We start from the raw sequence: 27,221 nt of genomic DNA, 5'->3' as shown, positions 1-27,221 counted from the left end.
AGTGAAAATTTTACCGCGGAGAATGGAAAATGTTTCCTATGGTAAAAAGTATTTAATGCTAACAGAAAAAAGGCACTGATCCCCAAACCCAAGTAAACAGGGAAACTGAAACACTTAAGACTTTTTAGAACTTTTGCTTTTTTCCATCGAATGGGAATGTCAGTTAGGTTCCAAAAACTCAAATAAAACCAGCTGCAAATAACTTTAGTAGAGAGCTAGTAAATTCTCTTATTTCAAACGTTGATCATTCTACTCACAGAGGAAGTCAGCTACTCAGTCTTGTCCGCCCAATTCTAGGGTGACATCATCACCAATGAGTACAAACGGAGCCCAGTAATCTACTGCACTAAACTCGTCAGATTCTCTCATGGATTTTATGGCTTGGTTCAGAGCTGCACTGGCACTTTTACCTTTCATTAAGTGCTGATAGAATATTTTCATGAACTCCATAGTAGCCTCGTCATCAATCGCCCACAATGACGCCAGAACAGACCGAGCACCAGCACCTAAAAATGCCCGTGCGATGCCAACCACACCCTCAGCCTTAATCTCCCCACGGCCACTATGACAGCAACTCAACACAACCAGTCTTGCTCGCATCTGAACATTCAGTACATCTCTCATTGTTAAAAGGAAATCTTTGTAGACAGGAGTTCGTGATACAGGTGAAGGATTTGGTGCTAAAGCAATTTCTCCTGTTGCCATCCGCCCATGTGCTGCAATATGCACCAAAGCAACCGAGGAGAGTCGTTTCAATACTTCATTCTTCGTTGCATGCTCTCCAATAAGAGGCGCTGTGTGAATTATTCGCCCAATCATCTGCACCTCTTCTCGTGCAAATGGCAGCTGGTCAAACTTCGTTCCCTCAAAAGTAACCTCTTGTATCCAAGGATCACCCACGAGAAGCGCGCCACTCTTACTGTGGTAATCAGCGGGAGAATCTGAGATCAATTTTAAGCTTGTCAGTGATGGAATCACACGTATTCTGAAAGATTCGCAGAGGTACTTTGAATCTAAGTCTATGAACGCAGCGAAAGGGGCCAAACACAATAGACCCTCAGGAACGAATATTACTTCACTTTCAAGTAACAAATCTTGGATGGGACTGATGAGAGTCTCATGTAATAAACTTAAAGCACTATTCGGGAGATTGGAGGACCGCTGATTTTGACTCTCATCTAGAGAGGAACTCTCATCTGCAAGGTTTTCGTCTCTTGTCATATTTAATGAACGATCCTCACATTCGACAACAGCTCTACCACCAATTTTCTTCCTTGTGGTGTCCAAGAAAGTTTCGGCATCAACTTGACCCTCGGGGATTTGCTTTCTTCTTAACTGAACATCCTTTCCTTTCTTTAAAACCCAGAAAATTACTTCTTGGTGTTCAAGCGCGAAGAAAACTGTAGTAGAAGGAAAACCACTTAACTCAGCTATAGTTTGTATTTCTGTGGCAGATTCTTTTCGGTATTGCTTGGATGTATACTTGAACTTCATGAGATCATTCAAAGCCTGTGCACGTCCCTGCTCAGCAGATAAAAGAGCCTCCACAATCTTGCCTTGCTCTAACAACAAACGCCATAAGCTAACGTACGCAGATTGGAACAAATTACGCATGCTCACTTTCAAGTCATCATTAACCCCGAGATCATGCCTTACAGCATTCAACGTAGCTATACTGTGTTGATGACAATCTACAGCTTTGCATAAAAAGCCTGTTGATTGAAAGGCAAGTCCAAGGTTATGAAAACCTGCGCCAATAAAAATTTTGTCTCCCGCTTTTTTTGCAATTTCTACCTGACGTTTATGGTAGTGTTCGGCTTTTTTGAAATCTCCGAGGTTCTGATTATCGTTGCCTAGATTACCATACGCGCTTCCTTCATTTGAGACATCTCCCACTTTTCTTGCGATTTCTAGGCTCCGTTCATGGTAGTGTATGGCCAAAATTAACACAGTAATCGTTGCCTACACAACCATACGCGTTTCCTTCACTTGAGACGTCTCCTACTTTTCTTGCGATTTCTAGGTGCCGTTCATGGTAGTGTATGGCTTTTTTGAAATCTCCGAGGTCGTGATAATCGTTGCCTAGATTACCATACGCAATTCCTTCACTTGAGACGTCTCCCACTTTTTTTGCGATTTCTAGGCTTCGTTCATGGTAATGTATGGTTTTTTCGAAATCTCCGAAATTGCGATAAGCGCTTCCTAGATAACCATACGCGTGTCCTTCAGCTGAGACGTCTCCCACTTTTCTTGAGATTTCTAGGTGACGTTCAAAGTAGTGTATGGCTTTTTCGTAATCTCCGAGCTTGTGATAATCGTTGCCTAGATTACCATACGCTATTCCTTCACTTGAGACATCTCCCACTTTTTTTGCGATTTCTAGGTGCCGTTCGTGGTGGTGTATGGCTTTTTTGAAATCTCCGAGGTTGTGGTAATCGTTGCCTAAATTACCTAACGCAATTCCTTCACTTGAGACGTCTCCCACTTTTCTTGTGATTTCTAGGTGACGTTCATGGTAGTGTATGGCTTTTTTGATATCTCCGAGGTGTCGATGATCGTTGCCTAGATTACCATACGCAATTCCTTCACTTGAGACGTCTCCCACGTTTCTTGCGATTTCTAGGTGGCGTTCATGGTAGTGTATGGCTTTTTTGAAATCTCCGAGGTCGTGATAACCGTTGCCTAGATTACCTTGCGCCCTTCCTTCACCTGAGACGTCTCCCACTTTTCTTGCGATTTCTAGGTGCCGTTCATGGTAGTGTATGGCTTTTTTGAAATCTCCGAGGTTCTGATAATCGTTGCCTAGATTACCATACGCCCCTCCTTCACTTGAGACGTCCCCTACTTTTCTTGCGATTTCTAGGTGGCGTTCATGGTAGTGTATGGCTTTTTTGAAATCTCCCAGGTTCTGATAATCGTTGCCTAGATTACCATACGCTTTTCCTTCACTTGAAACGTCTCCTACTTTTCTTGTTATTTCTAGGCTGCGTTCATGGTAGTGTATGGCTTTTTTGAAATCGCCGAGGCTCTGATAAGCGTTGCCTAGATCACCACATGCGTTTCCTTCACTTGAGACGTCTCCCACTTTTCTTGCGATTTCTAGGTGCCGTTCATGGTAGTGCATGGCTTTTTTGAAATCTCCTAGTTGTGCATAATCGTTGCCTAGATTACCATACGCCATTCCTTCACTTGAGACGTCTCCCGCTTTTCTCGCGATTTCTAACTCAAGTTCATGGTAGTGTATGGCTCTTTTGAAATCTGCATGGCTGTAATACGCGTTCCCAAGATTGCCATAAATCTTCCCCTCCAGTAATTTGTCTCCCGTTTTCTTCGCAATTCGTAGTTTACCTTCATGGTTTTGTATGATTGCTTTGAGATTTTCTGGGATATTATTTTCAGAGATGCAACTTTCTCTACAGCTGCCGTTTGCGTCTTTGCTATTTTTGACCAAAATAGTGCCTCTTTCCTGTCCAACATAAAAATAGTTGTTTTATTTAAACAGTTTTCCAATTATGTACATTGTTACTTGCGCTTGTTCAATAAATGGCAATCGGAAAAGTTGTTTGATGATCATTTGTTTTAAACTTGTTGTTGTAATAGGCATCCGTCTGTCAAATGTTACACAACGTAATTTACGTTGAGGCTACGTGTTTTTTGACCGTAAGGAGCGTAGTAACACAGCTACAGCAACATCATTACAATACAAGAAATAAAGTCGTTCTTACTCCCCAGCGTTAAGAGAAACTCGGGGAAGCAAAGAACTACATATCATGCTGTAAATGACTTTAATTTACTTAGCCAGGTAATACGAGAATCTGCTAATATCAATACATTCAAGCGACATGCTTTTAATTTCTTAATATAATTTATGTATTTATTTATATATCTTTCTCTGTTTTCTTTTAATTTTATGTATACATTTTAGTCTTAATCTTTGTTGTCCTTTTCGAAAACCACATTTTGTGAAAAAGTTTCCTCAGTAAAGGTTATTATTATTATTATCATTATTATTATTATTATTATTATTATTATTATAATAATAACTTTTAGAACCAATGTTAATCATCTTAATTGACATTGTCACTATTATCATCATAATCATCATCATTGCTATTGTACATAAACAAAAAGGTAGTGGCGAATTGTGTTCGAAAATAACTGCATTGTAAGTTTGCCTTGTTTCTTTTGTTTGTTTTTTTGTTTACTTCTTCTTACTCTTCTTTCTTAGTTCAGTGAACCAAATCTGATTTCCTAGAGGAAAAATTATTACTTTATACAGTCGAACCTCCCTTTGCGCCCACCTCTCATTAGCGACCACTTTTCCAAAAATACCAAACGTTTTTAAGTCAAATCACTATAGATGGAGCCTGTCGTAGGCGACTGCCTCTCGTAAGCGACCACTTTACGGATGATTGTTTAAAATTTTCAATTGTTTTTAACCTCCCGTAGGCGACCACTTGACACACAATCTGCTGTTTCTCTCACGGGCGGAAATTGCAAAATGTGTCGCTGTTACTGGCCCCATCATTACAGCGGACACCGTATTAAAATCACAGCCGGAGCTACCGGAAGTGTCTCCCGAAATAGCAAACGTCAACTGGATTATGTAACAAACAAACAAACAAACGCGATAGTTGTAGATGTTTTACGCTTGAAATGTAACATTGTAAAAATGCCATTTACTGTTTGCTCCTAAATCAGGCAGTCTAAAGAAAAGTTGTTACTTTGGGTTTCGATAAGCACTGGCAAAAGGGTTAGGTCTCCGCAATTACCGTATGTAAATTGTCGAAAATTTAGACTCCCTGTGGTCTGACCTCTGGTAAGCGACCACCTCCCGTAAGCGACCACGTATCCTTGATATTATGGACGGTCGCTTACGGGAGGTTCGACTTTATGACGGTTAGAGTGGCAAAGCAACGGAGCCCAAAAGGGAAAATATTTTGTCGCAACTAGCCATGATTGTACAGCCCAGTTAAGTAAATGAATCGAGCTAAGTTTGGAATTATTTTGCTCACTAAAGCAGTGAGCACCTGAGACCATCCTTCTGCATAACAATGTTGGGCAAATTTTTTGGAATTTTCAAACCTCACTACCCACCCACGCCTCCTACTACGTCTTGAGTGAATAAGAAAATACCCAGATCATTACCAATAGATTGTGAAGCATCCGTGTAAACTCCAGACTCTTGTCAGTACCGGAACCATAACAGGTTTTCTCTGAATGGAAGCTGGAGAGGTTCATCTAATCCGCATTCGGTGGATTACAACAAAAGGTCGCATTTCTATAGGTTAGATAACTTGCTTTTCAGTTGAGTATAGCAAGCATTTTCCATTTGCTTAGGTTTTGCTGTACTGCCAAACCAAAACCAATCGTGCCTCGCATGCACGCGTTTCCCCACGCTTGGCGCTGGTTGCATGCATTTGCTTTGAATTCTGATTGGTTCATTGTGCTGCTTACGTCTTTTTGTAGCTTGTCAGAGTAATTACGTTGGTTTTGATTTTGCTAAGTAATAAACACTGAAGAAAATTTGAATTCTTGTTTATCTAACTTACTGTTTGACTTTCTGTCAGATCCTTCATTACCTTTTCCCCAGTATCTTGCAGCTTGTTTTGCTCGCTCACCGACCTGTTCCTTAATTCCATCAGCTTCTGGTTGTTCTCGTCAATCTTACATTAGTCAAGTTTCTAATACGTCAAACACAAAGGTTATAAAAGTTTTCAAAAAGCCTTGTAAACGTGGAACACCGACAATAATGAGTGGTCATTGGCTAGATTAAAATATTTGTTAACTCTGACTCTCAAATTATTACACATGAGGCTGAGTGTACCAAGCTATGTTTCGACCTAACACAGTTGGTCACAAGTCAAAAGCCTAAATAAAGGTTCAAAGAAATGTTTCAAAAGGTTGTGATGTGATCAACGGAAAACGGTTAACCCCAAAGAGTGACTTATAAATGTCAAAATATCAGTGCCCTTGTTTCCAGCACTTTGATCCCTCGTAGAGCGCCAATTTTCAAAAGAAGGTCTCTTTTCATACTAAGTTACACACGAAACGACATCATTACCAGGTTATCTTTACTCGTGGATATGCTTTAGAATCCACTGGTGTAGTGGCTTTCCGTATGCAAATGAATCACTTCGGTGTAACCGGGAGTGGAATAATAGCCAATCCCACAGCAAGGGAGACAATAGGGTGATTGGTGATTGGTTGATCTTTGCGCTAGTACCCAGATTCTTCTTACACACGAGCGAACTGAAATTTCAAAAACTAATATGGCGGCCGAAAAGGCGAATTTAGTTGTCTTTGCTTTGTTCTAGAGATTTGGATAAAAATAGCAGTGTTTAGACGTCAACCTGTATCAGGACAGTGGATGAAAATAGCAAGGATCTTTTTAAGCGCTAGGGAACTTTGCAGAAGTTTTCAAGTCTGCGAGCAATCTTTTTCTTTCGATCCTGCGCCACTGTGTGGAAATGTTCCACTCTAATAGATATAGAAGATTTGCTGTGTTGAAGGAATTTTTTTAAGTGTGATAGATGTTAAAAGTAGAAGGGGTTTTGCTCTGTCACTTTTTCACGGGATCGGAATTGAGAATTTCTCTACCTGTCCCTGAAACACTGTACGTTGTCGCTACACAGCAGCTGAAGAGATTCAATAAGAATCGAAACCGCCGGTCCTGCTTAGACCATACATCTTCAGATTTATTCTGAAAACCATGTCAGACAACCCTCTAAAGGAGAAATACCTCTCTCCAAGCGAGGAAAATGCCCTTCTTGAAGATACAACAATGGTATCCCCACCAAGGACACCAACATACCGTCGTCAACACGAGCTGATCCGTTCTCAGATACAGAAGAGGCGAGCCCTCCATCATCGCAACTTGAAGAAAGACACAAAATTACAGAACGAGCTAACCAAAGGCGAACAGAGCCTCCTAAATACAAGAGAAGCCCTTTTAAACCTCCCCTCGATCCACCACAATCGAGAAAAAGGAACTATAAAAATATGAGCAGCGGAAACCAGACACTGGATTACAAGATCAGTAAGACTCAAGAATCTATCCAGAAACTGGATAAACACTTGAAACTCAAGACTTGCCCTAAGTCACTGCACTACACCGCGCGGGCGAACATCGCGCCCGACGAAATTTTCACAAAGGAAATTAAAGCTATCAAACAAAGGGCTGAACAAGATCATGTCAGCGCTCTTAAGCGCTTTCACCAGCGTAGACTAGACAGTCATGCCACAAAACTTAAAAAGTCAAAGGCCACTAAAGCTCGTTCCAACAATATTGTATTTTCTCATAAAGAGTCCAATTCGCCTTCAGCGGCAATTGAAAACATTGTAAACAACAACAATGTAAAGATAGAGCACCTTCAAAAAGAAATCGCAGATCTAAAGGATCTGCTTTGTACACACTTGCTGAAAGACAAAAATGTTGAAAGCTATTACAGTGTGTTTACTGAAAAACCAGCCTCAATATTCATCCCTACAAAACGGCAAAGGCTCAACAAAAATATCAGGCGCAAACAACGCAGAAATATCATGACACAAAGGCGAATAGCCAAACAAAGGGAACCAAATGAGAAATATATCAAAAACCTCTCAGACGCAACTTTAACTGACAATCAAGTTAGCGTCATTTCTAAAGGGCTCAAATTCATACCAACACCCCTGACGAATGAAAACAACATCAGGCGTCAACTCTTGTGCGACTTTGAACACTTTGCAAGACGTATGCGCCTCCAGTTTATATTCCACGGTCAAGATAAGGAACCACATCCGTTCCATGTAAAATCGAACTGGATACCCCCGGTTCAATCATCCGTTGCCCTTGAAAGCTACTTAGAAGATGTCAAGTTAGCACTTGCAGAGGTCAAAATAACAAAGCGAAAATACAATCTGTCATACCATGAACACAAAGCAGTTCAAGAACTAAAAAACAATACTGCTATTAACATTAAACGAGCGGATAAAGGCAATACGACAGTACTTCTCAATCGTTCTGAAAAAATACAAGAGGCTCAGGTCCAACTAAACATCCGAGACCATTATAAACCTCTTGCTAAGCCCATGGTTGAGGACACTCTTCTCAGGGTCAATGAGATCGTAACTCAACTACACCAAGGCAAACACATTGATGACATGACGAAAAAATGGCTTTCTCAAACCCCACACCCACCAAGAATACCGATATTCTACACTCTCACAAAAATCCACAAACCGAAACCGGTCGGGAGACCTATAATAAGCGGTTGCAGTGGTCCAACAGAGAGAATCTCATCCTTCGTTGATCGTTTGCTACAGTCTATTGCCATTAAACAGAAATCGTATCTCAAAGATACAACTGATTTCATAAACTTCACAGAAAAAAACTAAAGTATCGCACGTTACAATTTTAGTATCTATGGATGTCACAAGCTTGTACACTAATATACCACAACAGGAGGGTATCAATACAGTATGCAAAGCATACAACCGTTTCTACAATGATAGCCCTCCCATCCCATGACACTATCTCAAAGAAATGCTTGGCCTTATTCTGAAAGAAAACTTGTTCCAGTTTAACGGAGTATACTATCTCCAAGTTCATGGAACAGCCATGGGAACTAAAATGGCAGTTTCATTTGCCAACATTTTCATGGCGGAAATTGAATCAGAGTTACTAGGCCAGAGCAGAATTAAACTGTTGTCATGGAAACGTTTCATTGATGACATATTCTTTCTATGGGACACCAATAAACAAGAGATAGAATTATTTATAGAACAAGCCAACAACTTCCATCCCACGATCAAATTCACGGCTGATATTTCAGACAAGGAAATCACATTCCTAGACACAGTGGTGCACAAGGGTGAAAGATTCTCCAAAGAATCTATCCTTGATATCAAAACACATTTCAAGCCGACTGAAACCTTTCAATATACCCATTTTACCTCTTGTCACCCACCAGGTGTTAAAAGAGGTTTCATCAAAGGTGAAGCTATCAGACTTCTCCGAACTAACTCCTCAGAAACAGCTTTCAAGGAGTCTCTCTCTAAATTCAAAACACGTCTTACAGCACGTGGATACCCTAAACATCTGATAGAGAGCACACTATCTGAAATCACCTTCGCCGGAAGGCAGTCGGCACTACAACAAAAGCTTAAGGCTCGTGAGAAAATCCTACCGTTCGTAACTACATACCACCCAGCAGTTACCGAACTTAAAAAGATACTGATGCACGAATGGAGTTTTATTCAAAATCAGCCTTTGCTGAAAACTATATATAAAACGCCTCCTATCATATCCTACAAAAGAGGAAAATCGCTTAACGACATACTAGTCAAAGCGAAACTCTGAAGGCTCTAAACATGCGTCGCAACCACAAAAAACAAAAGGGGAGTCAGTGCAGGCCTGTCACATCATTTTAACCTCTGAAATTTCAAAAACTAATATGGCGGCCGAAAAGGCGAATTTAGTTGTCTTTGCTTTGTTCTAGAGATTTGGATAAAAATAGCAGTGTTTAGACGTCAACCTGTATCAGGACAGTGGATGAAAATAGCAAGGATCTTTTTAAGCGCTAGGGAACTTTGCAGAAGTTTTCAAGTTTGGGAGCAATCTTATTCTTTCGATCCTTCGCCACTGTGTGGAAATGTTCCACTCTAATAGATATAGAAGATTTGTTGTGTTGAAGGAATTTTTTTAGTGTGATAGATGTTAAAAGTAGAAGGGGTTTTGCTCTGTCGGTGGACGGCGAAAGTTCCGACGGCTTTGTCAATCGAGGAGGTAAGATAACTTCAAATCTTTATGTATACTTGCACACTTTTTAAACTAATTGTAGTGTTTTTGTTTGTTTTTGTTTTTTGAGGAGGGAGCAATTTTCTAGAAGTAACCTTTAATCTTTAAAGTGCTACTACGATCAAATTTTCGAATACCTTTTATTTGCGGTTGATTGGTAGTTTATGTCCTAAAGTACATGATCTCCAAGTTATATCCTCATAAGATGAAGGAAAGTGCGATTTTTTTGCGCTCAAACTCCACGAATTTTCATCCGCCATTGAACCGCCATGTTCCTGCGGCCAGGTTACCAAAGGCAGATGGTGTCCAATGACAACAGAGGCCGGGTCACCCGGGAAAAACAAGTGACGTCAGACTCTCAACTCGAAGCCCAGGCAAGCCCTACGAGGCTAACTTCTCATACGGTTTCGAACACGTTTTCGAAAAATGTTTCGTTCTTTCAATGGTGGGAAGTCGCTGTGTTGTTCAGTGGTATAACAACTGCTCTAATCGAGCGGCAGGAATTGCGCTGCATGCGAGTCCGGCCGACAGAACGAGAGAAGTGTGGGTCCAGTTTGTTGTCTTGCACGTTTTGCTATTTTCTCGGTTTAGTTCGAGGGACACTTGGACATTCCACCCAAGTCAGTGAACACAAATAAAACCTGATCTTTTGAAAAGGGTAAGCAATCAGGAGATCGTGAACCTGAAAAAAATCTCCGAAGGGGAAGGAGCGGCAAAAGGTAAGCTTATGTAAAGTGGGCGAAATGTGTGAATATTGTTTTTTATCTTTGGTGATTCCTCGATACCTTGTTCAGCACCCATACAAATAGCAGTCACAAATTTTTATACACATTTTATATTGCGTTTCTAAAGTACTAAACTTTGATTGAACGAGTAAATAATGTAAGTGCAACTAGCTCCCGGAACTAGCTTTTCCCTCCGAAGCATTCCCAAAACATCTCAGTGCGATAAGAGTAAGCTTGTGTTTACTTTGCTTGTGCAAAAGCTTGTGGCAAAAACTGTGCAAACAAACGCGAAGAAAACCACTTTAATTATCCATTTTCACTCAGCTTTCGATAAGGTGGTCTTTGGCGTTTACAAAAGGGTTCCTTCTTTCTTTTAAGTGGTTTTCTTGAAGAAATAGTTTGAATTTTTGGTTTAAGAAAGGTTTTAAGAAAACCTCACATTCAGTTGTTTCTTATCAATTAGATTCAATGTAAAGTATATGAAATAATTCATATATGAACTGCGGATATAGATGAAAGTGAGAAGTGATCATCGCAGTGAATTTTCCAATTTATGCAATTGGAAATTGGAAGCCTGAAAAAAATTCAGGCTTCAACGGGATTCGAACCTGTGACCTCCGCGTTACCGGTGCGATGCTCTACCAACTGAGCTATGAAGCCACACATTGGGAGCAAGGTCAATTGTAGGTTCCCATTTTCCCGTGAGAGGAGTGAAACGATGTAAAGTATATGAAATAATTCATATATGAACTGCGGATATAGATGAAAGTGAGAAGTGATCATCGCAGTGAATTTTCCAATTTATGCAATTGGAAATTGGAAGCCTGAAAAAAATTCAGGCTTCAACGGGATTCGAACCTGTGACCTCCGCGTTACCGGTGCGATGCTCTACCAACTGAGCTATGAAGCCACACATTGGGAGCAAGGTCAATTGTAGGTTCCCATTTTCCCGTGAGAGGAGTGAAACGATGTAAAGTATATGAAATAATTCATATATGAACTGCGGATATAGATGAAAGTGAGAAGTGATCATCGATTTTTTTTTTTCAGGCTTCCAATTTCCAATTGCATAAATTGGAAAATTCACTGCGATGATCACTTCTCACTTTCATCTATATCCGCAGTTCATATATGAATTATTTCATATACTTTACATCGTTTCACTCCTCTCACGGGAAAATGGGAACCTACAATTGACCTTGCCCCCAATGTGTGGCTTCATAGCTCAGTTGGTAGAGCAACTGGACAGCCAAGAAAAGGCCAGTGCTCCTCCTTAAACTAGCAGTTGAAGAGCACTGACCTTTCTCAAGGGCTTTTCTTGATGTTTTGTCATCAACCACCAGTTGACAAATAGAATCAATAAAAGAACTGTTTTCTCTTCATTCATCATGCCTCCTCTTTGTAACTCTTTCCATTACATAGGCTTCTGTTTTAGGGAAGGGTCAGAAATTAGTGGGGACGGGGGGGGGGGGGGGGGTTGGGGGAGTGAGGTGGAGATTTTAAATTAAGCAATGAAAATGATGTGACCCTCCATAGCGATGCAAATGAAATTTCACGACCCTCCCCCTGAACAGGTAATATAATGTAGTTCAAATACCAGAAAAAGAAAACAGGAATGGAGGCAAACTGTAAGTTACTTACTGGAACCATTTTGCCCCAACATAATTCAAATCATCTATAGAGCCCATTGGCATCATATAACTCCATTATGCTACACATTTCCTTTGCATTAATATTTTAATACTTAATACTTGTCTTGCTTTTGTTAAATAATGACTTAAATTAACAAATTTTATTTTGTCTTTTGTATATAACTCGCTCTCCCTGTCATACTATAAGTTATGATTGCAAGAGCATAAATTTATGTGACACTCTGTTTTCACTGCTTATTCTTTCATGACACTCCGTCTCCCCCCCTCCCCACCCCCTGCTCTCTGCTAATAGGGAGCTGAAGCACAGACATTCCTGAGCCATGTATAGCAACCAGAACTCAAATGTTTTCTCTTTTGGTGTGGTTTTAAATAAATACTTATTTGAATATAAACAATATTAATATGGTAGCCACTTTGGAATAAGGTTTATGGTTCATTGTCTGCAGTACATTAATAATTTTATTTTTATGTTCATTTGAAAAAGAGTGCCAGAATCTTGTTTCACCAATAAATTTGTTGTTGTACAAAATGAAATTGAATCTACATTTTCTAAGAATAAACACTGATCAAGAAGAACAACCTTGAGAAAAAAATCAAAGGTGGCTCACAACAGTCTCAACTTTACTTCATTTTGGTAGCATGCATTTGCCCATCTCTCACTGCACCAAAAGTGAAAGTAACAAGAACTGTTACCACAGCAACAGTGTATCAAACTCATCAACACTTGCTTGGGGGTTTGCCCTTAGACATGTAGGCCAAAGGATGTTTTTTGTTAGGTTGATTTGACCCTTCATTAGAATAAGCAAAAAAATTTCAATACCTGAATCACAAACTTTAACTCCCAAGAATATTGTTTTCAATTTATATTTGCAAAATTCCTACTTTTCCTCCCCTCATTTGCCTAGGTGGATGCTTGTTACCAGAAAGCATGCCTTAATAAATTTTCGTTTATAAAGCTAGTCATTTCTTCAGTGCGTTAAAGCATCCAGTGCAGTGGTGTTTAACCTGATGTGAGCCACCTTAAAAAAAATATATGTACACAGAAAAGACTATTACATTGTTCATGATGGTGCAAGGGAAGAAAACAAATCATTGCAAATTGTTGTTGCCTTGCAAATTTATTTGTTTATTGATTACTGTACTTATTCAAATCTGGATACAATGATGTCCATGCAGCACCAGCACTCTCCAGGCTTGGTAAGTCGCTCAAGGGAGCAATTTGAACATTTGCACCTGAGAAAATATTGAACCAAGAGGAAACTTAGCATCAATTACAAGGGAACGATCAGCTTAAATTCAAGCCATTGCACAGAGCTTTTCACTACAATATATATTCTTTTTCCATGGTAAAAAAGTGCAAAAACAGTAAGCTTACTCGGAACCGAAACTTAACTGTGCACTCTAATTTAACACCAAGGCAAACTTTCGAAAGCAAAGCTAAAAACCTAAACCTAAAAAACCTCCGGGGAATGAACTGGCTAGTAGTCAAGAGAAATTGTTGAGGATTCTCAGGCACTACACTTTTAAAGCTTGCCTGTTTTGTTAATACAGCAAATAACACATCTAAATATCAATCTCTATCTCTAATATCTTACCCGAGAGATGAACGACTCAGCAAAGTCTGCTCTTCCTTCTCTTGTAGCAAAAGCGCTAGCTGCTGAACTTATTCGGCTGCCTCTTCTTCAGACGGAACTAGCTCTACAGAGTCAGGACTTCTTAATTTCCTTTGCCTATATCATGCAAAGACGATCCAGGAGAGCTTTCTGTGGCCAAAACAGCTCTGAAATTCGTCGCCAGAAGGAGGACTACAGTACTCGCTCGATCAGCGACTTGAGAGTATTACGTCACGACAAAAACACAATGGGTTTGAATAAAAATACCGCAACTCCAATCACTTTCATACCGCGGGCTCACTGGAACATAAATTCATAATGGCGGACTCGAAAACACCAGTTTTCAAGGCTCAATATTTTCAATTTACGGGGCCCAAACTTCATTTCAGTGACCAAGACAGGTACAGCCACATCGGATAAGCTGTAAAGAACGTATTTTTGTTTCATACGTGACATGAAGTTTTGATCGTAGTAGCACTTTAAGCAAGATAATGTTTAAATTCCAAGCTAATACGGATAATAGTAGGCCGGTGTTGTTATATGAATTCACGTGGTCGGTAACATAATATGCACAACACAGAGATCGTGCCAAACTGGTACACCGCCGACCAAAACGATTCCTTAATTATAGGGATTTACAAAATATTTTAGATTTCATCGTTTTCTAGTCAAATTGAGTGAATGTGTTTTTGTTGATGTTTAAGTTCTGTTTGAGGGAGACACACATTGGAGATGTTTGAATACAGGAGAAATATTTCAAGTCAAGTTAACTTTGTGTCATTTTTCTATATTCTTTTAAGTACTGTACTTGTAGCTCATTAATTCAATACAATGGATCGAAAAGCTCATTTTGAAATTTTGGAAATTTTGGGCTGTGCAGTACTGATTATACAATTGAGAAATCAGAGAATTATTATGCAGTGTAAATTTCTGTGCTGGAAGCTAAGGAAACCACTTAAATTTTGCATTGCCCTAGTGAGGAAATTTGGTCCATCAGTGATCAAAATCGTGTGGTCATGGGTTTGAATCCTACCAAGGTCAAAGAGTTTTTCTTTACCTCGCATCGACCACATTTCCTAACTGAGGTAATACTGAGAAGAAAATTAAGTGTTTCCTTCCACCACAAAAATTTCATTGCAGATTTTATTCTCTGATTTCTCAATTAAGGTAGTTGGCTTGCTTCAACCCCTCAACCTTTTGTACTTGCAAGCAAAAACCTAATTGAAGAAGTCAGTAGACTGCTAAACACTACACTGCTGCCGCCTCATCACTCCAGCTTATGGATAGCACCTCATCGAAGAAGTCCCATTCATTTTCACACAGCAAAATACCTACCATGTATCATTAATAAAATAAGCATTCTGTAAAATAGTCGTTACATTACATTTCATCATCCTGTTTTTCTGGGAAAAAAATACAAGGTACAAGCGTGCTTAAAGAGAGTTGACTGTGCATATCATAGTCCTCTTCTGAATAGTCTACAAAATGATGTACAATTTATAATTTGCTTGAAATATTGCAAATTAAAAGCATTTTATCACTTTATCCTTCAAACAATCAGTGGTTTAAATTGTTCTTATATAAATAAAGAATATTTTACATAAACCCTGTACAAAATGGAAAAGGAAATATTAATTAGTGTTTTTCCTTATATTACTGAATAAGTTATACCAGACTATTTGATAAGGTGTAGAAAACTGTAGCACTGGTCACTGACGTCACAAAACCCATAACAAATAAACAGTTATTGTTGGATTATCAAAAGTATGTAAAAGGAAACAATTCACTTGGTGTATAATATTTGTATAATATTGTTGTATAAATCTCTACAGTGGAATACCAATATTTTTTTAACCTCCTAGGGAAACTGAATTTTGTTAAAAAAATAGGAGGTAAAATCTGACTGAAGCAAATCCAAGAGAATTAACAACTACTGGTTCAAAGAATTGGGAGTGTCGAAAAATTGAGGGTTCAACTAACTGAGATTGCACAGTAAAAATAAGTAACTGTACATATTTCATAATTCGTTACTCACTACTAAGTTTTGAATTTTTCTGTTTATTAAAAGAGATGGCTGATAAGAAGTTTGACCTATTATCTGTTATCATAGTTATCAATAGAAGCCAGGGTCTGGTTGCATTGAACATGGCCTGAATATCAGCCACATCCACGAGTTAACGATAGTGTCACTTTGATTATAAATAATTTATCCTTTACAGTAATCAAGTTTCTGTCATTTGAAAGTCGCAGAACAGATCAATATCTATTTCCTTTTTATTTGTTAGTGTACAATGAAGGATACTGCTAATCCCTTATCACACCAGCTGATGGATTCCTCAAACTGATTCAGCTGAAAACAAGCACTTGCTCCTAATAAAACAGAATGATATCAGTTTAGCATTGACTTATGTTAGATCAGCCAACTTCATCCCTCCAAGAATTAGTTATAAAATAACAAAAGTACTGTGGCAAAACTCTCCCCTTCTTTATGATATACATACAGAATCACACTTGAAATTACTTGTTGCCTTTAAAAATCTGGCAAATAAACATACTTAATAAATCAGTAAACGCAACCTGATTATAGTTTCATTAATGCTCGCAAACTGCTGTAAAATAATCAATACAGATTTCCCTACTGTGAGATCCCGAGATGGTTGCTTTTGTCCATCTTTAACCTCAAATTGCGTCAAGTGCTACTTAAAGTGTTTTAATTCTTTCTGATTAGATGAAAAGTTACAAGGACTCGATTTAGAATGAGTAACAGACTCGTTTTTAAACTACCGAAAAAATATTACTTTAAATACAAAGCATACCTCAGCTAAGCGTTTTTTTTCTTATTATTATTCGTTAGAACAACAGCGTAAAGTTCTCATCGTTTCCTTTTGGTGACTCTTACCTGTGACAATCGCTTTGACATAAGACGGCTGTAAGTCTGTGGCAGTTTTTGCATCACTTTGTGAATCATGAAAGTTACCTGCGCGAAAATCAACGAAAAGAAACATACATTGTTGATAAGTGCACGATTAACGTAAGTTACTGTTTATTTTTTTGTGGAAATACATTAATCAGTATGACAAACTGTGAAAATCTCCAAATGTCATACCCAGATTAAAATGTGCTGTTGCTCTGTTGTTGTAAAGTTTGGCCTTCAGTTCTTCATCTTTGATGTCCACATTGATTCCTTTGGTGTAAAGCAATATGGCTTTGCTGAGGTCTTTCTTTCTGAAAACGTCATTGCCCTGATTCTTGAAGAGCTCTGCTTTTGCTAAAATGAACGACGTTAAAAGACATTTTGCTTTTTTTTCTGAATAAAGGTCATAAACTAGGTCATTCGTTTTTTAACAAAAGTGGCGGACGAAATACCGACTCCCCACCCCCTCCCCCCGCAAAACAAGAAATAATGACCACTCCCCTAAGAAGTGCTGCGACTTAGATCTCAAACTTTCCAATAAAGCTGTCAAGAGCTCTTGGACTATAAGTAATCATTGGAAAAACTCCTCACCTCTTAAAGTGGTTTCATTGCTATTATCCAGTGATTTTTCAGTAGCAGTTGTGACGTCAGATTCATTTGCATCGTCCTTTCCGCCTGCATTTTGTAGCTTGTTCTCTTCATTGACAGCCCGGCTTCTTAATTTCAGCAACATCTGGTTGTTCTTGTCAATCTCACATAAGTCAAGACTTGTAACAAAATAGTTGTAATAGTTATTAGCAGTCGAGAAAACCGTCAAACTACTATAAGCAGAAGGTCATATTGTTTGTTTGTTTGTTTGTTCAGGAATTTAAGAAAACACGGCACCATTAAAATTATTATGAAAAGACAAATAACTTAGTTTTTGTAATTTGGCTTGCGTGTGGTGGCACAGATAAGCATGAATGAAAGGAAATCAATTTGACTTTGAACAATATTTTTCGTTAACGTTCTATTGTCCACAATAAAGGATACGGCTAATCCTTTTTCACACCATATAATGGCTTCCTCGAACTGATTCAGCTGAACACAAGCACTTGTTCCTAAAAGCAAAAAAAAAAACAGACGAATGTTATTTCCAAATAATTTCTCTTCAAAATAGAGCTCGTATAATATTACTAACGGACAATCTAAGGATGCAAAGAAAAGGCCACCCTCCTTGTAATATCCCGGGAAATAGATTAGCCGCAAGAAGACAAATCCCCAGATGTCTTTCAAGTCAAAAAGCTAAAATTCTTTAGGCTAGTTTTATATATACGGTATTACAGTATTACGTAATTCGTTATATATGCATGTAATGTAACTTTTCAGTGAATGGAACATGAAGCTGTGTTTAAATTTTGATCGTTGTCGCAGCGAACTATACCACCGCCGCCTGGCGATAAAACGAAAGGATACGTTTTTCTTAGAAATCTTACCTCTCACGATCGCTTTCACCAATGATGGCTGCAAGTCAGTAGCAACCTTAGCATCATTCAGTGAATCACTATAATTTCCTGAAGAAGAAGAGACACAGTAAAAGAAATGAGGGGAGAGGTATTACATTAATGAGGTTTCAATTTAAAGTGCTCTTAAAGCTCTTAGTTTACATAAGCCTAATCAAACTGAAAAACTCTAACCTAAACAAAAGTATGCTTCAGCTCTGCCACTGTACAATTTGGTCTTGAGTTCTTTATCCTTGCAATTCACTTGAATTCCCTGCGTGTAGAAGTGTATGGCGTTGCTGAAGTCTTCCTGTCTGTATCTCTCATTACCTTCATTAAGATAAACCTCTGCTATGGCTAAAACAAAGAATATTAAGAAGAAGTTTCATGTTTCATTCACCAGCTAAACGTGCGAATTCAATAACTTTGTAAGAGTTTGGACAGAATAGGGAACCGAGTTTGGGTGTGGGGTGTGAGGCTAACACGAAGCAACTGTCAAATTGTAGCAATATTTGTGTAAAGAAGTGAGGTATAGGGAAGGGAGAGTGATGCTTATTCCCCTATCCTGAAAAAATGGGAAGTCTGGTACGAGTAAGGGATTGTGGAATCAGGATATTTAAAACAAAAACACACGCACACATAAAGCGGCAGTTGCAGTCACCTACATTGTTTAAGCAAAAGAGACTTAAAACAAGAATTGTGCAAAGAAAACGTCGATAAAATCCTTTGTTGGTTGGCGAAATGTCTTTTCCTCCACCCAAACGATCCCACAACCCCTCACTCGCACCAATCTCCCCATAGGACTTTGAACGAGGAACACTCAGGTTAGAGGATGTACGGGTAACTCTTGGTCGAGTAGAGACTTAAAAAGTGCAAAGAGTAGTAATTTTTTTTTTTTTACTTTACCACTCCAAGTCAAAGGGTCCGCGCAAACATGATGAGTCATTTTTTTTATACATTAGAGTCCTTTCAAAAAAAAAAAAAAATTGGATTTATAGCAAGATGATAAAATTTGGTATATTGGTTAAATTTATTTTCTTTAAAAGCAAAATACTCATGGAAAAACCAATAGTTTAGGCTACACTTCTAGGCCCTTCCGGGGGAAAGATTATGTTCAGCACCCACTCTCCAATATACACCTGTACTGCACGCTATCTAAAGGAGGATTAATTCTAAGGTGTCTATTAACAGTCAACTGAAAAAGAAGTATCATGTTTCTTTTCACCTCTTAAAGTGTTGTCATCAAAATCCAGCGTTTGTGCACCAGCTTGCGTGACGTAACTTTCCTCAGCAGTTGGCATGACTGCACTTTCCTCAGCAGTTAGTGTTACGTCACTTCCCTCACTAGCTGGCGTGACGTAACTTTCCTTGCCAGCTTGGGTGACCGCACTTTTCTCACCAGCTGGTGTGATGTCACTTTCCTCACCAGCTGAAATGACGTCGCTTGCCACACCAACTGGTATGACCGCACTTTCCTCGCCAGCTTGGGTGACGCCACTTTCCTCAGCAGTTGGCGTGACGTCACTTTCCTTTCCATCTTGGGTTGGACTTTTCGCCATGAGCGCTGGAAGTTTCCTCCTCAAAACGCTTTGGCTCGAATACTTCTAAGTGAGTCTTAAAAACAGAAATAAAGACAAGTAGATCTAAGATCGCCACCGTCGGGAAATCATGATGTATATCAGGTCATAAAAGTCATCACTTTCCGTTGTGGAACTCAAAGAAAAAATCAGTACTAAGCAAGCGAGAACACTAGCTACATAAGCATAAGGACAGACGAACTCGCGGAAAGCCACTTAATGGCGGGATTTTTGATACCAGCTCCCCTCGATGTTTAGCAACAATCATGGACAAAAGTTGTTGAGAAACATGAAAATTACCAACCTTTTTCCCTAGGTGTAAATTCTCCTCTCTCCCCTCGTTAAAGGTAGCTTCCCCTTCCCCCTTTTTTCAATGTTGGAAACAAATAAACACCCAGGAAGCGTTTTGCAACATTGTTTGGGGGGGGGGGGGGGGGGTGACTAAAGATGAAAAAGGTGTTTTCATTAAAATACAAAATACCATTGTTAGTTCGAAAGCGTAAGTTTTTGTAAATTGTCTAAACACTTTTGTCCATGATTGAAGATGGCGAACGAAAAAGCTGACTGCCTAATTTTGCATGTGCTGGAACTTGTGTCTCTCCCCCTTCTCATAAGTGGAAACTGCGACATAAGCTTAAACATAAGCACAAGAAGAATGAACGTGTTAGTTCTTGGTGCTTATGTTTATGCTCATATTGCAGGTGTTTTCACAGGCATAAGCGGCGTTTTTGATAATGCTTATGCTTATACCTTAGTGAAAACCAGGATTTGACCTGAACACTCGTAGAGTTATTAAGGGGAGGGAAGTGGGGAATCTGCCCCGGTCTATATTTCAGTCAGGCTCTTTCGGATAAAATTTGAACACAATCGAAGAAATGAATACCCACCTCAGAAGCCCAATGTATGACTTACATTTATTGAGTTGCCAGGGTGTCCGGCTGCAGGACAAAACCGTTATAGACCCAGATTAGGGACTAGGTGTTGTTATATGAAGTACAAGACAGTTATGTCTCAAAGGGACAAAACATTCACCAAACGACAAAGAAAAGCAATTTATTGACTATACTAAAGGAACAGACGTTCTTCACTCAAAAGCCTTGTATGACTAGGGGGTGGTGAAGGGTTTCAGACTTCCCCTCAAAGTGTACACAGCCATTTGACCTAACAGTTGAATGGTTAGATTCAACGAGCGATGTACATTTTAAATCTATGGTTGCAAGATTTCTTTCGCCTCTATGGACAAAGAACGATATGACTTAAAAGTCGAATAATCTACCTCAACGGGCAGAGATTTTGACTCAAAAGTCAAATGTATTGGCGCAACGGGGAAAAGAACACTGTAAATGATGTGCCTCAAAGGGCGAATAATAATATAATGTATACTGAAACTCTGTGAGATCTTTTTCCATGTGCAGTTTTAAGTGACGTCATCGCAGGCCTGGATATCCCGGATAATAAAAAGAAAAAGGTTGCGAATACTTCCGATCTTACATCCGACAAATTTTGGATTTTTTCCCCTATTGGAAAGAATAGTGTTTTGCCTTTCTAATGCTCGCCAGCAATTACTTAAATGTCAAGCGTACGAACTTCTTTACCTTCACTTATTCTTAAATTCAAAATCTCATTTTGGAAAAAAAATTCCATAATGACAGCGGTTATGGCACCATGTTTTTGGAAGCTCTCTTTTCAGTGCAAGATACGTTGAAGCCAACCACTACTGAAAACTGAGGGCTGAGGTTTTCTTCTTTTGCTGCGCATCTCAAGATGGTCCCAGAAAGCCCGATTTTAAACGGCGGTGCCTCTGTTGCGCTCGCTTTTACAAACCAAGATGACGTATTTCCATCGAAGCGTACGATTCTCGAAAATCCCACGGAAAAATAGGGGACTACAAAAGGACCAGATGGCTCGACAATTGAGATGGCGGGACTCAATTAAAACTTCTTCTTCTATAATTTTCTCTTTTTAACTGCCCAAAAATTTTATTGCATATTCGTACAGACGAGACATTGCTCTTTAACCGGGATGCTGTTTTAGGATGCCAACTAATGTATCTTTAGCGATATTTCCCTTTAAACTCGGCCATTTTTTTGGCACTTGAAGAGTAGTTCAATAGGGAAGAAATTAAAAATTTTGTAAAAAAATCAGATTTCGATCAAATTCCCCAAAAAGCTTCTCAACACAACAACAAACATTTGCTTGTTTCGAATAATGAGATTTTGTTCGGATTTGTAACGCTTCCTTTGTAAGGCCAATTCTTAAAAGTGTGGCCTAAAATGGCCGCTAAAAGCCCTCTCAGAGCGGTAAAACCAAGATGGTCGCAGTACAGCTAAAATACGAATCGAACTGAGCTGAAAGTTATATTTATGTGAATCACTTACATAGACCATTCTTCTGAGAAAGTTTGAGAGACTTCATTTTTTCTCGTCCAAACGACGATAGTCGATATTTACAGAGGACGGCTCTTAATATCTCGACTAAGCACTTGTCTCCAATTTTGTCCCACACGCCTACAGCGAGTCGAGCGTCAGCCATTTTATTAGAGCCACTGTTTAAAGCACGTGATTTCCTTTTTGGTGCCTGAAAGGTTTTCTGGGTTACTTTGGATGTTACAGCCAAAGGCGGTGAAATGGAAATGGAAGTCCCGCCCAACCTCGTTCCCGGGTCCGATTCCTCTTCCCGTCCCAAGGAGCAGAGAATAGGAGAGACCCTGGGAACGAGGTTGAGTCCCGCCATCTTAATTGCCGAGCCATCTGGTCCTTTTGTAGTCCACTATTTTTCCGTGGGATTTTCGAGAATCGTACGCTTCGATGAAAATTATGCCATCTTGGTTTGTAAAAGGGGGCGCAACCGAGGCACCGCCGTTTGAAATCGGGCTTTCTCGGACCATCTTGAGATGCGCATCAAAAGGAGAAAACCTCAGCCCTCAGTTTTCAGTAGGGATTGGCTTCGACGTATCTGGCACTGAAAAATTAGATTCCAAAAACATGCTGCCATATCTTTATAGACAGAAACCGAAATAAATTATCGCCTTATGCGATGTCACTGCTCAAAACTAATTAATTACACACGAATGATACCGAAAAATAAATTCCGACAAAAACGGGCTGAACTGATCCCAGAAAATTCAACTGAAAAAATGTAGGTGCGCAAAATAATTACAAAGTTATGATCAATGCCATCTTTTGCGCTGTATTTTCATTCAGTTTCGGGTAAGATAATTTACAACTCAGTAGGACTTTCACTCGATCCAGAAGTATATAAACAGAAATATCGCCTTATGACTCTATTGTAAACTGCTAAAGGCAAAGACCATGCAATACAAATTTAAGTATTTGTATTTTTCTCGTCATCTCTCGCTTTCTAACGGTGCAACCTTAATAACGGGGACTTTCAAATGAATTAGTTTTATGCAAGAAACCGAAACAATTCAATCGTGTTTTAAGACCTCAAACATCGCCATCATTTATATTCTGGTTCACTTGTTCTTGTGCCCCTGGGACGAAAATTTCATTTTCCATCTTTTTACATTTTCGTGTAGAATATGACATTCTTACTCATGTTACCAAATCTCAATCCTTTACGGCGATTGAAAGTATTTTTTTTAGCTTTTTATTCGAGATTTCACGGCCGCCATTACTTGGCCTTGTTCCGGAAGTTAAGGCTCAAATTACAGGAAGTGACGTCATTGGCTCAACACGGAAAATTCCACATGGCTAATTTTCATATGGATTCTACTTTATAAACTGTATTCTGCTGTTGAGCCAATGACGTCACTTCCTGTAATTTGAGCCTTAACTTCCGGAACAAGGCCAAGTAATGGCGGCCGTGAAATCTCGAATAAAAAGCTAAAAAAAAACAAAACTTCCAATCGCCGTAAAGGATTGAAATTTGGTAACATGAGTAAGAAGGTCATATTCTACACGAAAATGCAAAAAGATGGAAAATGAAATTTTCGTCCCAGGGGCACTTTAAAAGTTTGCTTAATTTTGTGAGCACAGATAAAGATTAGTGGGAAAGTGGACACATAACACGAATAGTAAATGTTTAGGCTCAGTTCAGACGCCGAGCTTTTCATGAGCCGGCCTTAACTCAAATTAAAGTCAGCTCAAATCACAAAATCCGGCCTTTAATTGAAGCAAAACATGCTCTCTACGAGAAACTGCATCTGGGATATGTTATAATAATTTATGCATTAGGTTCGGCTCATGAAAAGTTCAACGTCTGAATCAAAGCCGTTCCAAAGCCGAAATTCCCGGCTGAGCCGTTCCAGACTGAAGCAGACGTTCTCAACTGATTCAGACCCCGAACGTTTCATGTAGTTAATTCAAGGTATTAGGTTCGGCTCATGAAAAGTTTGACTAACTGTTGGCCTTAGCTATCTCAATCGTGCATATTATACTGATATATAAGACCTGGGTCAATGACAAAAAAATAATTTTTTTTTTCTTGACAATATTCCCCGCGTGTACAAATGCCTTTTATATACATCGTTAAATTCACTTAATTGTAGATATAACAAATGTAAGGGGAACATCGTGTTTAGTCAATTAAAAATTCCTTTACACGATTTATAATCGAGCTTCATCTCCTTTTTGTCGGTAATCAGCCTACCGCTAAAAAAATACTTATCCGCGCGAGATAGTCTATCCGCCTATTTTATGTCCTTCTTGTCAAAACTGTTAAATTATATAAGCCATACAATTCCCAAGCATATGATGGTTTATAGTTTTACTTACCTAAAACCTTTGGTGTCTTGAGACTGTATTGCGTTTGATAAGTTTAAGTGATTTGCTCCGACCACACTAATGTACATTAAAAAGTAAACATCAAAATCATGGCACTACATCTTCACTTACAAGAAACCGAAATAGAATTGTCACGTGGACGTCATACATTAAATATATACTTTAACAAGCGTTTTGAGCGCCAGCGATGAGAAGCTTGGGGTGTTGACTGGGTAAATATTCCATTGTTATATTTTTAAAAAATTATTCATTTACGCTGTTTAGGAAATTTCAGTTTAGTAGAATAGGTAAATCTTACTTAATGGTTTTACATATAATACGAGCGGATATTTTGCGAGTTGCGTAGCATTATTCCAAGCCCAGAACGGGCGAGGAAAAAGCAATCAATGAGCAAAAAGATTTTGCTATTTCGGCTTTCCTTTTCTGGTAAGAAAACGTGCACCATTAGATACTCAGAGACCTGGTCGAAAACTATTCTTTCTACCAATTTGCTGATGACAGGCAAAACAGAGATAAGCCTGAAGTTGTTGGGGTCATTTTTCGCCTCTTCTTTGAGTACGGGCGATACTCTCGCCAGTTTCCACTTATCTGGGAAGATACCTGTGGCGATAGACAAGCTTATTATATGGGTTAAGGACGGCGTGACAATAGCTGCTGCTTCTTTTAGTAGACGACAGGATATCCCTTAGTTTTAGAACAGTATCGTCGGGTTTTTTTTGTCAAAACAAAGGTAAGTGATACGGGATCGACATAATCCTAAAGTCATGACGGTGGAAGGCCCGCCTTACGGCCACCTTGGTGATACGGTCACCTCGTTATCACGGCCAATTTTTTTTGGCCCGTCAAAAGGGCCATACAATTTTTTATAAAAAACACCCTCGTTTATACGATCACCCATTAATACGGCCTTGCCACATTTTGAAATCCTAAACTGTACAATCCTTTATAATTTCACGCTACGTTTAGAAAACCAAAACGCCTGTGATACGTCAATTCCATTGACCTCTGTCATTTACTCTAATCAAACAACCGATTTCCTTTACAAAGTCAGTAACACTCCTCCCTGTTTTCATTACAAAACTGACAAAGGAATACAGTAAATCTTGACGCTAACATCCGCTTTTAATAGGCAAATTACGAAGCGATTTAGTCAATGATCTTCGCAACAAGGGCGATTGATACTACTAAGTTCAAGTATTTTGTACAATTCCGTACATCTACATTCCCAGTGTTTATTAAAGACAACGGATTGTTTAGGAAGTGCGAGTGCGATATACTTTGCCATTGCCGCCCTTAAGTCATGAAATTTGACCCTATCCCGGTAATACGGCCACCCCGTTAATACGGCCAATGTTTTGGGACCCATTGGTGACCGTATTAACGGGGTTGTACTACTGTATCGGATGGAGGAATTTCACTGGCAAGTGATGGTCCTATATTTGAGAAATGATTATTTAAAACCTTACTTATTTCTCGGGGGGAAGTATAAGAAACGTTCCCAATTTTGAGAGTGTTAATTCTGAGTTAACTGTGGTGTCTTGGCCATGGTAAGATTTTTTCCTTTACAAGAGGTCTTTATAAAATACCGGTATTTCTATAGTTAGCAACGAAATACGATATTATGATAAGATGATTCAGCCATTTTTATCGCTTCAATCACTTTTTAACAAATTTATATCTTGACCAGCTTTCATCTGTTCTAAGTCTGCAGGCATTTTTTTTTTAGCTTGTCTCTTTCGAACATCAATTTCTTTAAGCCAGGGTTTAGCAATGGCGTTCGATTCAACCTGCGGGACTTCACTCCATCAGCGGCTCTTGCATGAAATCGAGGCGAGTGGTCAGCCAGTCCAAGATGGCGCCCAAACCTTGAAATCGCACAGTATCCAGAAAAAAGCTACACGAATAGCATGCGTTCTACTAATACCGAACGCAATAAATAATCGCTTTAGATACAGATACCGCAAAGTCAGCTCAGCGGGCATGCGAGAGTTCGAGCCAAACAAACTCAACATTGGCGTTCACACCTCGGAGAACTCGGAGCACCGGTATCGCAGAGGTCATGGGTTCCACTCCCGTTCAAGCACGAATTTTTTCAGGTTTTCTTTTCGAAACTGCTTTATTTGTGTACATAACTGCGACGTTTATTCACTTATTCATTCTAATTCCCTTCATGGTCTACGCAGAACGCTTTTTGAAAAACACAGCTCTTCAAATTTAGAAACTCTACACTTCCGGTGTTTTTTTTTTTTCTCTTTTAGCTTATCACACGCAGAAATCTGACTGGGGGTTTATTCATCATTTCGTTTCGTTTCACTTCGATTGTACCATAAGAAGTGTTTCATTTTCTTAACACTGTTACAGAATAACGAAATGCACCAAACTAGCTTTTGGGATCACTTAGGGGCTATATTCGGGAGAATTTGCAAACGTCTGGTCACAACTGTCATAAAAAAAAAAAAAAAAATTCCTATCTGATTGCCTTGCGTATACATAACTCCACTTTGTAGAAGAGCTGCTCAGAAACCCTCATTTTCATTAAAAATCCGATAAGATTATTCACCAGACAAAACTTCACTCGGTTGCCGGTTCAATTAGTCATCTGCGGAAGTCACTGATTTTTTTCAGTTTTTGTTGTATACGTATTTCTATGAAGACCAGACTCTAAGCGTATTTACAAAGTTCCTTTTCAAGAGCCTTTAGTTACATACAACAACAACAACAACAACAACAACAACA

At 39.1% G+C, this 27,221-nt stretch overlaps 2 protein-coding genes and 1 long non-coding RNA gene across 3 annotated transcripts in view; 1 reads left to right on the top strand and 2 right to left on the bottom strand.

Annotated features, from left to right (window-relative positions):
• Positions 1-19,758, bottom strand: part of LOC146467035 (uncharacterized) — a 63,104-nt gene extending 43,346 nt beyond the window's left edge. The window contains exons 1-11 of the mRNA XM_085126497.1: positions 19,389-19,758; positions 18,359-18,520; positions 18,158-18,235; positions 17,715-17,782; positions 17,274-17,433; positions 16,851-17,036; positions 16,668-16,745; positions 16,071-16,138; positions 5,553-5,666; positions 1,952-3,466; positions 258-1,920 (exon numbers count right to left, since the gene is read on the bottom strand). Of these exons, the coding sequence (XP_084982623.1) occupies positions 274-1,920; positions 1,952-3,466; positions 5,553-5,666; positions 16,071-16,138; positions 16,668-16,745; positions 16,851-17,036; positions 17,274-17,433; positions 17,715-17,782; positions 18,158-18,235; positions 18,359-18,520; positions 19,389-19,722 (4,410 nt within the window). The 5' untranslated portion in view covers positions 19,723-19,758 and the 3' untranslated portion in view covers positions 258-273. The remainder of the gene's footprint in view (positions 1-257; positions 1,921-1,951; positions 3,467-5,552; positions 5,667-16,070; positions 16,139-16,667; positions 16,746-16,850; positions 17,037-17,273; positions 17,434-17,714; positions 17,783-18,157; positions 18,236-18,358; positions 18,521-19,388) is intronic.
• On the top strand, positions 8,510-9,340 carry LOC146467037 (uncharacterized). Its single transcript, XM_085126680.1, has one exon. It carries the CDS (start codon positions 8,525-8,527, stop codon positions 9,338-9,340), a length of 816 nt encoding a protein of 271 aa, XP_084982806.1. The 5' UTR covers positions 8,510-8,524.
• Positions 13,255-14,259, bottom strand: LOC146467036 (uncharacterized). Its single transcript, XR_014867904.1, has 2 exons — positions 13,751-14,259; positions 13,255-13,388 (listed from the first exon to the last, which is right to left on the bottom strand). It is a non-coding gene; the product is annotated as an uncharacterized LOC146467036 (long non-coding RNA).
• Positions 19,759-27,221: the final 7,463 nt, after the last annotated feature.

The sequence above is a fragment of the Pavona decussata genome, unplaced genomic scaffold, assembly GCF_977016875.1.
Source record: "Pavona decussata unplaced genomic scaffold, jaPavDecu1.1 SCAFFOLD_140, whole genome shotgun sequence".
Lineage (NCBI taxonomy): Eukaryota > Metazoa > Cnidaria > Anthozoa > Scleractinia > Agariciidae > Pavona > Pavona decussata.
This window is presented reverse-complemented; position numbering and strand designations above follow the sequence as displayed.

Bases quoted from the DNA above. Each gene is read 5' to 3' on its own strand.
- LOC146467037 (XM_085126680.1), top strand. From the start codon at position 8,525: ATGCTTGGCCTTATTCTGAAAGAAAACTTGTTCCAGTTTAACGGAGTA.